The 13,011-nt window shown below is 50.6% G+C and overlaps 5 protein-coding genes across 13 annotated transcripts in view; 3 read left to right on the top strand and 2 right to left on the bottom strand.

Annotated features, from left to right (window-relative positions):
- The window catches only part of LOC126577708 (copper-transporting ATPase 2), an 11,169-nt gene extending 9,531 nt beyond the window's left edge, over positions 1–1,638 (top strand). For 4 of the 5 annotated variants that reach the window (XM_050239540.1, XM_050239541.1, XM_050239544.1 and 1 more), the window contains one exon: positions 941–1,638. In XM_050239540.1, coding sequence (XP_050095497.1) covers positions 941–1,097 — 157 coding nt within the window. In that variant the 3' untranslated portion in view covers positions 1,098–1,638. Of the gene's footprint in view, positions 1–160; positions 713–940 lie in introns of those variants that run through there. The other variant, XM_050239543.1, reaches the window with a different exon arrangement.
- A 78-nt stretch (positions 1,639–1,716) lies between these two features.
- Positions 1,717–2,660, top strand: LOC126577714 (uncharacterized). Its single transcript, XM_050239558.1, has 4 exons — positions 1,717–2,013; positions 2,088–2,224; positions 2,289–2,455; positions 2,524–2,660. Exons 1-4 carry the CDS (start codon positions 1,860–1,862, stop codon positions 2,579–2,581), a joined length of 516 nt encoding a protein of 171 aa, XP_050095515.1. The 5' UTR covers positions 1,717–1,859; the 3' UTR covers positions 2,582–2,660.
- LOC126577713 (probable tRNA(His) guanylyltransferase) lies at positions 2,625–3,742 on the bottom strand. The gene has a single exon (XM_050239557.1). It carries the CDS (start codon positions 3,731–3,733, stop codon positions 2,750–2,752), a length of 984 nt encoding a protein of 327 aa, XP_050095514.1. The 5' UTR covers positions 3,734–3,742; the 3' UTR covers positions 2,625–2,749.
- Positions 3,743–4,147: 405 nt separating this feature from the next.
- Positions 4,148–7,530, top strand: LOC126577712 (sorting nexin lst-4). Of its 5 annotated transcripts, none has more exons than XM_050239551.1 (2): positions 4,148–4,288; positions 5,276–7,530. In XM_050239551.1, exon 2 carries the CDS (start codon positions 5,290–5,292, stop codon positions 7,039–7,041), a length of 1,752 nt encoding a protein of 583 aa, XP_050095508.1. In that variant the 5' UTR covers positions 4,148–4,288; positions 5,276–5,289; the 3' UTR covers positions 7,042–7,530. The 5 variants fall into 5 exon arrangements, with proteins under 5 accessions (XP_050095508.1, XP_050095513.1, XP_050095510.1 ...); XM_050239556.1 differs by lacking the exon at positions 4,148–4,288 and adding an exon at positions 4,301–4,795; XM_050239553.1 differs by lacking the exon at positions 4,148–4,288 and adding an exon at positions 4,301–4,839.
- On the bottom strand, positions 7,063–10,827 carry LOC126577709 (alpha-N-acetylglucosaminidase). The gene is made up of 5 exons (XM_050239545.1): positions 10,594–10,827; positions 10,319–10,500; positions 9,026–10,238; positions 8,223–8,954; positions 7,063–8,127 (listed from the first exon to the last, which is right to left on the bottom strand). Exons 1-4 carry the CDS (start codon positions 10,825–10,827, stop codon positions 8,241–8,243), a joined length of 2,343 nt encoding a protein of 780 aa, XP_050095502.1. The 3' UTR covers positions 7,063–8,127; positions 8,223–8,240.
- Positions 10,828–13,011: the final 2,184 nt, after the last annotated feature.

Below are 13,011 nucleotides of genomic sequence, written 5' to 3'. Positions count from 1 at the left end.
TAAGCAGCATTCTAATCGAACTTGAGAACACCCTTCTTCTCGACGCCACACCCTACGCTTATCATATTTATCATTGGGCTTCATATTTATTTCTTTTCTTGAGTTTCTTGAGTTCATTTAACACGGAGCGTTTGTTTTTCCCCCCCGTTTTGTTTTACAGTTTTCTTAGGTCACCTGCCACTGTCGTTAACACCTAAAAACCAACCCCATGAGCACCATCTACTAAACTGCTATGAGCAACTCTACTAACTCTAACATCATTCGTTTCCTTAACCCACTCTCCTGCACCCCCGGGAGTGTAATATCTCCTGTTAATAACAGAAAGTGCACAACTATCGCTTGGTTTCTAACTATCTCTATTTAGGGGGTTAGCATTTCATGGACATTCGAGGAACGGTAGCACCTACGGAGTTGTGGAGCTTTTTGTGTTCAAACAGTTCAGTGCCTGCCACTATTTAGTTGAGTTAGAGCGGCCATCCGAGGAGGCCATAAATATGACCTTTGTTCCACTTACGTACGTTACTAGAGATCGACAGCGAGAATAGAGCAACGAAAGCGCGTTAATCACACTTTATCTATCATCTTATGGCTAATTTATGCATAGCTCAGTGCCTTAATATGGTTTCGTTTAGTTGGTTAGTACGTTTATATTTTTTGTTGACAATTTGAAAAATTGGTTCGAGAATAAATGTGACCACAACAGACCGCACAAGCTTGACCTTCACGGACGGACACTCCACGATAACCACAGAGAGAGAGACACACAGACACCCGATACCCAGAGCTGGGGCCATGATGGAGCAGTGCACGGAATGGGTATCGTTTTAGTTTAAGTATTTTTTAACAATCCTAATAGTGAGCCATGGTACACTAACAATTGCAGTCACTCAGAAAAATGAACTGAATGGTTAATGTATTTCCATTTCCATCCCAAATACAGATTGTTTGGCCGCGGCAAGGACTCGAAGGAAGATGGACTGTTGGCAACGCTCGATGATGACGAGTTTTCCGTTGGCATCATCAGTGGCAACAGGAAGTCCTCCAGCAAGGTCGCAGGAGACATTTACACCGATGCAACCGAGCTGCAGAAACTATAAACCCCGTTTCGATGGCCACAGCAGCGATGGTGGTGGTCCCCCTTCGACCCTCCGATTGGCGGTGATGCTTTGCGGCGCAATGTTCGTGTTTTGAGATTGTGCGGCAAAGTGCAGCCATACACTTCGCCCTCTTCCTAGTGGAGCGATGGGGGACTCACACCCTACCCTTTACTTTTCTTTCCGTTCTTTACTTTTCCTCTTTTTTGTGTTTTGTCCGGTTGTTCCGGTGGTGATACTTGCGTCTTCTTTTCGCGGCATATCAACGATGCTTCCTCACCCATCCCAGAACCTAGTTTTATTGTTATGTAGCCAGTTTTCTTCTGTTTTTACCGTTGTATAACGACTTGACCCTCGACCGGGAATCGACTCCCCGGGGAATCGACACGATATGGAGGTTGTGCGTGTTTTTGTACTTAGATCAAAACAACAACGTACCGCCCGTACCAGTTCAGCAAAAGTGAACCGTAACGTTTTACAAACATTAAAGCCTTTACAAAAAAGACCTGTGAATAAACTTATATACTACGTTTTGTACACCATTCTTTCTTGTTTGAATCCCAAGTCACCCGCGCGAGCACTTATTCGAAACCCTCCGTTTGAACCGATCGTGGGAAGATTTCTGACGAATGAAGTTTGCCATTGGTTGACGTTTGGACGTTGACAAATTGGTTTGTTGACGGATTTTGTGGCGCGCGAATTTACCCCAACTTTTACGACCGCCGTAGGAAAACGCAAGGAAAATTGGAAATTCGATCCCGTAAAATGTGCGAAGCGCTTGTTATGGGTACGGGCAGCGTTAACCGGAAGAGACTGCGTTCGGACGAAACCGACGGTTGCTTTGCGATGCAGCGGAAGACGTTCGTCAACCAGCAGATGATGGATCGGCAGGACAAGGAAAAGATGAAACAGATTCAAGGTAGGCCATTTGAAGGATTCGTATTTTTACGCTGGAGTTCGCTTTTTGAGTCGGCAAGGTTCTTCTTCCCGTAGCCAAAACCATCAGTCTGCTGTTCCAGGGGGCCAAAAGGCAGAGCCAAATGGTGGGGGTCCCGATCGACAGCGTCAAGGAATCGCTCGCCTCCGTCCGGTTGCTCGGTGGAGGAGAAGTTGAATACGATCTCAAATCCGTAGGTTACCTAGATTCAGCCACCTGGTTGTGGGTTCTTACGTGCCGTTTTCCTCTCCAAATAGGCTTCCGGGTGGCTAGAGAAGAAGCCGGATCGAAAGTGCCGCCTGTGCGACAGGATGTCGATGGTGCACGCTGACTGTACGAACTGCAACCTGGAACTGTGTGAGCATTGCGGAGTCAACTGTGGGTACTGCCCGGAGAAGATTTGTCTTAACTGCGTCAGGTTGTTGTAAGTGACGGGTTTATGCGGCATCTGAGGAGGCTGTCTAATCTCCCTGCTCTTCTCCTTCCTTCCAGCCACTGCGAATCCCACGATAAGCCATGTTGCGAGCAATGTAAAATGTTTGTGCGTTAAACCGAACCTTTACTATGGTAGCTAAGATGCAATAATCCCCTAGCGTGGTAAGAGTCAGAGCAATTTTAAGCAAAAGCCTTTTGTTAGTCTGTTTGTAAGTTTCATCGTTCTTATTTCGCATTAAAAAAAATCTAAAAAAGATTGTTTCAGATTCATGAAATCCCGTTTTTATTTGCTCGATAAACTACTTTTTGCGCTCGCTTCGGCCATTCCGGCTTTTTTCCGCTGAAGTACTTCCAGCTGGTAGTTTACGATCGGTTGCGCCTCCAGTCCCGATAGCTCAAGTACCGCGTCCGCACCGTTTGTCGTCGGTACCTTTTTGTCGAGAATTTCCGGGTGCCTCTCCCAGAACTGGTCACCGATAAGATCCTCAAAAATGGGAACGATAAGCTTCTTAACACTATCTGCCACCTTCACAGGTTTTCGCAGCAAAATTGTACCCTTGCGGTACATTATCGGTTCATTGTTGTAGTTGATACCAAACTTTGAGAACAGTATCTCATTCTTATCGCTCGCCAGCGTACCCTGAAGCTCCCGTTCGGCTTCGGAGTTGCTCAACCCGGATGCCACCAGGTTCCAGAACGTGGTATTGTACAGATTGTTCACATGCACATCGGCCTGCCGCCAGCTCAGATAGTCCCGTAGGTTCTCATCCGTCGGATAGAGGACGGCCCGTGCATCGAACGAAGGCGGATAACGGATGGTGAGCGATCGCTGCTCAAAGATTCGATTCCAGTGGAACATATAAGCCGACGTGAAGAGACTGGCCACGTAGCTGACCAGCTTATCCCGGCGCCGCTGGTACACGTTCGCTTCCCGGCGAAACACAAACGAATACTCATCGCTCTGCCCGTACCCGATCGCTATCTCGTTAAACTCCTGCATCACGCCCATGCCGGCCATGTTCATCAGCTGCAGCGCGTCGAGATCGTTCGGTTTGGCAAACTTGTGCACATCGCAGAACCGGTGAAATCCTTTGCCATCGATCCGCACCACGATCCACGAGTTGGGCAGCAGTTTGTCCTCCTGTTCGAACTGCTTCACATACTCGAAGCGGCTCAGAGCCATGGTGGCGACGCGGTGGAAAGATCTTTTCGTAGCACTCGCTGCTCGGGCCCGGAAAATCCCCGAAAAGGCGATCGTCAGCAACATTTTCGGGCCATTTTGATGACTGTTGTTTACAAAAAGGCTTCCACTGATGGTCCTTTAAAAGTCCTAAAGAGGTCCTCTATGGGGCATTGTTGATGACTACTCGATGGCGCTGTGTTACTGGGTTCACTCGCGGATGACACTTTGACAGCAGCAAACAAAGCAAAAGAAAAAGAAGAAGAAAACACCAAACACGACGGCCGCGCTGCGATAAAAAAAGTGTTGCTGCAGCCCGATTTTTATCTGGTTTTTCACCCGCATCGGCACCCGATTCGAGGGACAACTTCAAGGACCTCGAATGTAAAGTGAATCCCTGGCAGTGTTTTTTGACGACCGACTACTTTGGCCAGCGTTCGGGGGAGCCCGTGCTCGCGTACCCTTTCGCTTTGTACCGCGATCATCCCAACGCCTGATGCACCGTGGTGTTGCTGTTGCTGTTGCTGCTGCTAATTAAGTTGACGTCATACTTCTAGATATCGAAACCATCCGCAATCCGCTGGGCTGGCTGGATGTTCGCAAGCTGGTTTTAATTGGCCACCGTGTGTTGGATACATTAGCGTAAGTGCTGGGAATCATTCACATCACAACCCGGGGGGAGGGGAAGCAAGATATCCGCCGTGATTGTGTTGCAAGGTCGTGAGGCCCATCCTTGGTCAGCACCAGCAGGGATACGCCTAACTGCCTTCTGGAATCGCACTTTTCAATCCCGTGACGATGTCGTCTCCCCGTCGCTTTTGGGTGGTGGTCTGTGCGGAGGGAGAGGGTTACTGCGATGAGGATGCGATGATGGGGTTGGGTTAATTGAATCAATCCTCGGCTGCCCTCGGTTTGGAGACGCAGATTGGCGCAGTAGGCCACCACACGGCGAAGTGTAAAACAATGCGCCCCGTTGTGCTGCTGATGCGGTGTCTGATGGTTTTGCTGCGATAACGCGCTCGCTCCCGTCATCGGGTTATTTGCTCTGATTTCCCCAAACATCATTAAGAAGGGATCCGGATGTGGTAGCAGCGGGCAGATAGATAGTGAGACAAAGCCAAGCCAGTCCAGATACAGTGCCGAGTACTTGTGAGTGAGAATCTGCGTCGCCCACGGTTTTCGCTTTCATTCCGGTGCGTGGCGGGGTTTCGGGTGCGGCATGACTCATTGTTTTGAAGATGGTCGTGTGGGGATGTATGTCTAATTGAGCTGATCACGACCAGCCTCACTTCCATTAGTCAATCACAACTCATCCAGTTGATATCAGTTTGGTCGCTTTCGCGCGTCGAAGGTTCTCTTATTATGCGCTTTCGTAGTAGGCTGATGATTTCATGCCGCATGAGATTCGCTTCGAGGAACAAACCAGCCACATGCCCGTTCCCCTGACAACGATGATTCAATCGAGTGACGTGCTAATGGTGGGGGGATCGCATGGAATGTGCGCTAGGATTTAATTATGCTAATGTGCGTGTGGACAAGAAAGGGAATTCTGTCGCGTGTTCTGCTGTAAAAAAACGAATTTTCCGGATTTATCATGATGTCATAATTCACCTTTGCGTGTACTTGCAGGACTCTGAAGCAGGATGACGCGCGTGAAGGTACTGTACGACTTTCACGGTGAGCCGAACTCGTCGGAGATATCGATTGCCGTGGATGAGATACTGACTGTGACCAACACGGATGTCGGCGAAGGATGGTGGGAGGGTATGAACTCACGCGGCCAGCGTGGTCTATTCCCGGCAGCCTACGTAGAAACGATAGCGGACACAGCACCGACACCATCGGCGCCAATCATTCCAGCAGCAGTCCCCACAACCGCCGTTACTCGCTCCACATCACAGCAGGCCGTCGGTGGCAACCGGTACGATCAAGCGGCCGACGGTTGGGGTGATTATCAGGACGATTGGTCGGAGGATGATGATGAAAATGAAACGTACTCGGAAATTGGACCCGGTTCGGCCGGAGCCGCTGGTGCCGCTAACGCCACACGAGGCACAAATGGTTCTGGAGGTGCGGCCGGTGGCTATCAACAGCAGCAGCAGCAGCAGTATCCCCACAGTTACTATGCCGGTAGCAGCAACCTACCAGCACCACCGATGGGCGATGGTGACAATATGTCGCTTGCTTCGACCGCCACAACCGTAGCAGGTGGTGGCCGAAGAGCAGGCGGTGCAAAAATATTCAGCAAATCCGGTGACACGTATCTGCTCGGCCTACCCGTACCGGACGTGTCCGAGTCGGATCGGGTGCACGTGCTGGCGATGGAGCACGGTATCGTGTGGAAACCGATGCGCGATCCGTACACCGTGACGGTCGATTCACCGAAGAAGGAAAAGAAATTTAATGGCCTCAAAAGCTTCATCGCCTACCAGCTGACACCGTCGTTCACCAACATTCCGGTCGCCCGTCGCTACAAGCACTTCGATTGGCTGCACGAACGGTTGGTGTCCAAGTTTTGTCTCATTCCCATACCGCCCCTGCCGGACAAACAGATTTCGGGCCGGTACGATGAGGAGTTTGTGGAGCATCGACGCGTACAGCTGCAGGAATTCGTCGACTGGGTGTGCCGCCATCCGGTACTGTCGGTGTGCGGTGTGTGGATGCACTTCCTCACCTGCACCGATGATAAGAAATGGAAAACGGGCAAGAGGACGGCCGAAAAGGATCCACTCGTCGGTACGATGTTCTGTGCCGCGATTTTCCCACCCGAGAAGACGCTTCTACCGTCCCAGGTCGATCCGCAGGTGGAAGCCGCCAGCTCGTTTGTGCCACAGATGGACGCGGCCGTGAGGACACTGTTTGCGATCTGCGGCGATCAGTCGAAAAAGTTCCAGGTGCAGTGGAAGAAGGAGTACCAGCGTATCGGGGAAGGCTTTTCCGAGCTGGCCCGTGCGCTCGGTGTCGATGAGCGCCGGGCGGTGACGCAGATCAGTCTGGCGAACTCGGTCGGCCAGGCGGCCGGTGTGTTCATCTGCATCGGCCAACTGTTCGGTGAGCAGCCGAAGCACGATTTTATTCCATTCTCCGATCGGTTACACATCTACCGGGGGCTGCTGGGCGAGTGGCCCGACACGCTCAGCGAGTACCGGAATGCGGTCCAGAAGCGCAAGGACTGCGAGCGGTTGACGGCGGAGCAGAAGATGGAGAATGGGCAGCTGCAGGAGGTGAACCGACGGGTTGACGTCATGTCGTATGGGCTGCTGGCCGAGATGTCTCACTTCCGCGAGGAGCGCGATACACACCTAAAGGACACGATAAGACAATTCATCGGCGCACAGATCGAATTCTACAAGTCTATTGTACAGAAGCTGGAACAAGCTCAGGGTTTTTTCTAGGCGAGCGGTGAATGATGATGGTGATGATGATGATGATATGATGATGTTGCGCGAACGAACGAATGGAAAGCAGAATGTGCCTTTAGAGAGTAGAGCACCAGACCAAAACCAAGTCGACGAACAACGGATTGGGCGGATGATAGGGAACCGAACTGCCTAAGGACGAGTGAAAGAGTGTGCAAGAGAGAGAGAGCAAGGGAGTGAGAGAGAGGATACATAATTCCAAGAGCGCAGGGCTAGTGATTACGTTCCTTGCCAAAACTGGTTTACTGTGTCACTATTGCTTGATTCTGTACGTACTATTACCTTTTTCTAATATTGTATAAAACATGTTGGTGCACTTTATGAAGCCACCGTTAGCCACCGGAACCACGTGCGGTTTTTTTATAAACATTTTTCACTCTCCTCCTAAATAATCTAATTAGAGCGAAACGGTACATAATATTATAATGAATACCGTAATATAGTCTGTTCAGGTATTCAAACTTATGCTTTTCCTTTTCATTCTGCTTACTATAATAATGTTTTGTTGATAAAGAAAAGGCACAGTGCTGGATAAGTGCTTTGCCTTGATTTTAACAATTTTGGTTTAGATTGTACCCGTGTTTTTTTTGTGGCTGTCTGCCTCGTGCGCTGTTCTGTGTAACATACTGGTGTCGTTTGTAATTGCTTGCCAAGGAATCACTTGCACTTTTTTTGCCCTTGCACGCACCTATGGGCCTCATTCCAACTTATTTTGATCATTTCTGATACCGTGTCCTAAAACATACAAGAAAGGGCACCAGAAGGAAGAAGAGACGTTCAGTAACTTTAATTAAAAATTGAACAAAGCAATCACTAGCAACCATAGCAACACACATCCACACAAGGCATTTTCGATTGTGCATCATATGAGCGTGGTGTGGGTTAGGAGGAGGCCTTGAAAAGAAACTAACGAGCGCATGTGGCTACCGCAGGGGCAATGTGATAGTTCGGATGTAGAAAGGACATTATTGGCGACTGGCGTTCAGGTTCAAGGCAATACGGCAGTGACAATGGCGTAGGCGGCGGTGGAGCTGCAGGTATGGTTGGCCTAGCAGTGGATATCTTTCATACCAAGATTCAATAAAGAAAATTTAAAAACATAAATCGTGATACGTTTCGCCTATGGTAGCTCCTATTTGTCGTTCTAGATACGTTACCTACTAGATGCACGCCCGTTAAGAAAACCATCGGCTACGTTGTTTCACACGATGGGACCGTTGTGGGGCAACCGTAGGCAGCTCCTTCAGGCCGGCCAAGCTACGGGACCATTTTTCGTAGAACGAACGGGCCAGCCGCACTGGATCCACTCCGGACGCAACCGTTGCATACCGTTTGTTGTCGGTCGTGAACGGTAGCTCCACGTTACGGAACACCTGGTCCCGTATCTTCGTATCGCTGATCGTCCCGTTCGTGGCGAGTGCTAGGTCCAGTTCGCCCAGAAACAGTTGCCAGCGGGGCAGAAAGAAATCGGCCACCATACCGGCCCACTGCTTGTTGGCGTAGTCCACGATCTGGCCCTGCGGTCCCCACAGCGTAAGCTGGATGCGTGCATTGTACTCGTACTTTTGCCGCTCGAGGCCCGTTTCACCGAACGATCTGGCCGCCTCCAGCCAACGGCCGAGCAGAAAGTGGTCCTCCGTCTGCAGCAGTTGATCGAGCTCGAGGAGCAGCGTCAGGAACTGGGTGGCATGTTGACGAAACTCCGCATACCGGCGCCCCTTGTAATCGTCCATGAGCGTAAGGTAGAGCCGATCGGCCACGTTCTGGGCAAACTGTCTCGTCCCATCGACGACATCGTATCGGCAGAGCGCGTTACAGCTGGGCCCGGTGCCGGCAAACGTGAGCAGCAGTTGCAGACCCTCGTTGAAGGTGGTCTCGTTGTACCAAACCTAATGCGGATCGAAGGGAAAGGCGAGTTAGTGTCTGACTGCGTGAACCCCCACTCTCAAGCTGGACCTACCCAGGGACTGATCTTGGTGCTCGGTCGCCGGTTGAACGTGTACTTGCCATGCATCCGCTCCAGTCCCACGTAGTTGTACACGGTACGGCGGAACACATCCCAAGCACGTTGACCCGCCGATCCGGCCGCACGGGGGCCGTAACGTGCCACGGAATACTCGTTAAACCACTGCTCGGTTCCAGGTATTGCCGTCGCGCCATCACCGTACCAACCCATCTCGAGGGCAAACTCGTACAGGCCATAGTTCTGATTGATTCCCTCCGGTGTGATACCCGTTCCGAGCATCGTGTACGATCCGTTGCCGTTGCTTCTCGCTTCCCGTACGCCCCGGTACACGTTCTCGACCGAACCGAGCATCCCGAGGGTACCGCCAAAGTTACTCAGCATGCACCAGATGAACGGTTGGCCAGCGTACGAGCCGGTACGCACGTACTGGGGGAACTGTTCCGATTGGAGATCCAACACCAACAGCCGTCCGATCGGGACGGCCGTCAGGAACGCGCTGATGGCACGGTCACTCCAGAACGGGTTCTTCACAAACATCCAGCCCTGCAGCAACCAGACGGCTGCCGGATCTACGCTCACCATAGCACCGTAGATCGAGGAGGCTACGGCTTGCAAGTAGCGGCCACCGGCTGAGACCGGATCGATTTCGTTGAACGGATCGGCGAAGTAGATATGATCCGTACCGTACCGTTCGATCATGCGCTCCACGAACCGTGAACCAAGCTCCCCGAACAGTGGTTCCGTTGGATCGAGAAACAACGGACTGGCGTACTGTGGTGGAAAGCTGTTCCACACCGGAACGTCCGTGAAGGTGATGTTGGGATAGAGCGTACGGAATGGGACCGGTAGGTGACCAGCAAAGGCTGGCAAAGCGAGCACCATACCGAGCCGGCGCATTTCCTTCACTATCCGCTGCTGCAGGTTGCTGCTGAACTGGGCGAAACTCTTGGTCAACGGGCCACCCCAGCCCCGTACGTTGCCCATACGCTGCCAGGCGAAAAAGCCCGGTCCCGAGAGGTGATTTTCGATCTGTGGTAACGTTAGATTGTACTCGAGGTACAGCTCCGTCCACACATCCTCCTGGAAGGGCGCTAGACTGAGCGTGATGCCCTGGAGGGCCATCCAGTCGATGTGCGATCGCCACTGGCTCCATTTCCACCAGCTGAACGAGTAGGACCAGGTGCACACGTTTTGGTAGTACACGAAGCTACGGAGAGAGAGATAGGGAATGACAGAAATGCGGACCTGTAGTTGTGAAGACACTACGAGGAATCTGCAGCCGACTACCTGCTCGGTGCGACGACGGTAACGTTCACGGTCGGTAACGGTGATGGAAGCTCCAACTGGGAACCCTCCCAGGCCACCAAACAGTGGCAAGAGTATTTCAGGTAATGGTAGAACGCCTTCGTCGCAGCAACACCACTCGAAGCAATGATTTGCACTGGCACCGTTTCCGTTTCTTTCAGGATCTGCGAGAGACAAGAGATTGCTGCATTGAAGGGCAAGCTGCTGATAAGAGTGCCCTCCCCCGCGGCGAGGAGGTGTGACGGCTTGTTACTTACGTGAAATGAGTTCCGTTCCAGCGAGCTATTGATCTGTACGGTAAAGTGGCGTGCTTGTTCCGGTCCAATCGTTCTCGCGATCACCTCCAGCGCCGCCTTCAGTTGAACCTCAGCCGGAGCTTGGGGACGGACATGTTCCAGGATGTGTGCGGCGTAGGTGGGAGCAACCTTGGCCACTGTACTGCCGAGCAGTAACCACGGAGCAGCCAAAAGTAACCAAACTGCGGGCCACATTGTCGGTTCCACAGATTACACGGGATTGCGACGAAGCGGGAAGCGTTCATCTCTTGATCACCGCCGTTGCTTGTGTGTTCAAACAGCTGGGGAGGGTGCGAGTGATAATGGTAATTGAACGAAATTACTATCACTCACTTATCTCCGTGTGTGCGTGTTTTGTACCGGCACGCCGTTTCGTGATCTTCGGTGATCTTTGTGGTCGCGGTGAAGATCATCCTGCCTGGAAGACGAATGTCTTTATGGTTTCTACCCATTTTCTCCTCGGTCACCAAAATGATGTCCGATCAGCTCGTTTCGTATCACGCGTTGTAAATTCAATCTGTCCTAAGGCATGCTGACGATGCAAACAAAACTTTCCGAGTGCCAGCCGTGATACTCGCAAGGATCGGCAACGCGTCCAAGGTTTGATAGTTCTCCCCCATACGGAATAAGTTCCAAGAAACAATCAAGGCTAGTGCGCGTAGTGGCACAAGTGTTCGACTGTAGGGCGTCCTAGAGATAAAAAAAAACATTTACTCGAGGTGGCAACCAGGACAAGATACCCTTCCTGTAGGCGGCTCCTTTCAATTCCTAGAATTACTGAGATACTTGGAAACGTTACTAGTGAATCTTCCGCTCCAGTAAGACATTTCCTCATTCCGTACAGGCAAAGATGTTTGTTTAGGTGCCAGGTGTTTGATTTCCGCGTTCGAACTTTCGAGACGTACAGGCATTCTGATAAATAAAAAACTATCACATCCATTTCAAGGCTTAGTGTCGATGGTCTTCACACGAGTCTATATACTGTATGGAGGAAGGGCAGAGGGAAGGTATTCGAAAACAGATGTTAGATTTCGATATAAATTTGAGACCGATGACGGGCTTATCAACCAGTTCCCTCTTCAAAGTGTCCAGTGGTGTCAAGGATGAAACAAAGTGTGAAACTTATCTTGTCCGCAGTGCTGCTCTGCTCTGCGTATTGTACCGAGGCACAAGACGAAGTTCCTGATACTGAGCCAGAGTCTACGTTATATCTTCCCGAGGAAATCTACCCAAATGGCACCAACCAGCAAGACACCAAAAGGGCCGGTCGCATTTCCGGAGGGACAACAGTTGCTATCGCAGACTATCCGTACATAGTATCGGTGAAAGTTACTATCTCATCAGGCTCAGTCAATTATAGAGCCGGCACCATAATAAGTGATACTCAGGTCCTCGTTTCACCCATCCATCCGTCCGAATTCGGCGGTCTACCAATTAGTTCGGTAGGTATAAAAGCAACATATTGAATAATCGACTACCAGACACAACTGATGCCCACTCATTTGGCTTCACTTCATTCATTATATAGGTTTCAATCCGTGCAGGCAGTATTTACAAGGACCAGGGCGGATTCACTTTTGAAACGACAGAATACAAAAACCATAACCTGTGGGTTGCGTATGGTATGGTAAACTATGTGTGCGTTGTAACCATCAATGGCAGCTTCAGTGGGTTGGCAAATGTGAAACCCATTGCGGTAGAAACGAGCCAGATTCCCTTTTCACCAACAAATCCTAGCTGTGCTATGCTTGGGTGGGGGTTTAACGCTATTTATATCGCTGTTAAGGCGCTAAGACAGAGCGAATATAAACTTTCTTCTGATGCGGACTGTGCATCGCAATTTGATGCTGGATTGCCTGCAACGTGAGTGCAACATCGCATGAAACGCCTTTGAAATGACTATTAACCTTTCAAAGGGTTTTTCTAATTTCTTCTGATTGCAGAATACAATGCGCTACCTCAGTGTCGGGTTTTGCTTGCCTGGACAATGGCAGTCCTATAGTGTGCAATAACCGTCTGTACGGTTTAATGCGGGGTTCGTGCATGTCAGGCATTGTCGCGTTTACCAGTATACCAGCTGCCACTATTCAAGCGTTCCTGTCTCCGTACCTTCCAGTAAAGAAGATTTTCAAGTGTCCTTGCAATTCCTGCTAAACAGGCAGGCAATACAAGTGAACGCTACGAGGTCACCGCGTGCAGCAGGCCACGGAATAAAGCAGCGAATGTAAGCCAAGCAGTCATGTGTTTCTCTTCTTCTCTCGTTTTCATCACGTATTTCACCCGAAAATCTAACGGTGTATCGGCGAATATGATCGCCACCCTTTGTTTGTTCAGCCATTTTTCATAGTTCGACGAGGAGGAGGAGGCGGTAGACGAAAT

The sequence above is a fragment of the Anopheles aquasalis genome, chromosome 3 (genome assembly GCF_943734665.1).
Source record: "Anopheles aquasalis chromosome 3, idAnoAquaMG_Q_19, whole genome shotgun sequence".
Lineage (NCBI taxonomy): Eukaryota > Metazoa > Arthropoda > Insecta > Diptera > Culicidae > Anopheles > Anopheles aquasalis.
The sequence above is the reverse complement of the archived record's forward strand: the minus strand, read 5'-3'. Positions and strand labels throughout refer to the sequence as shown.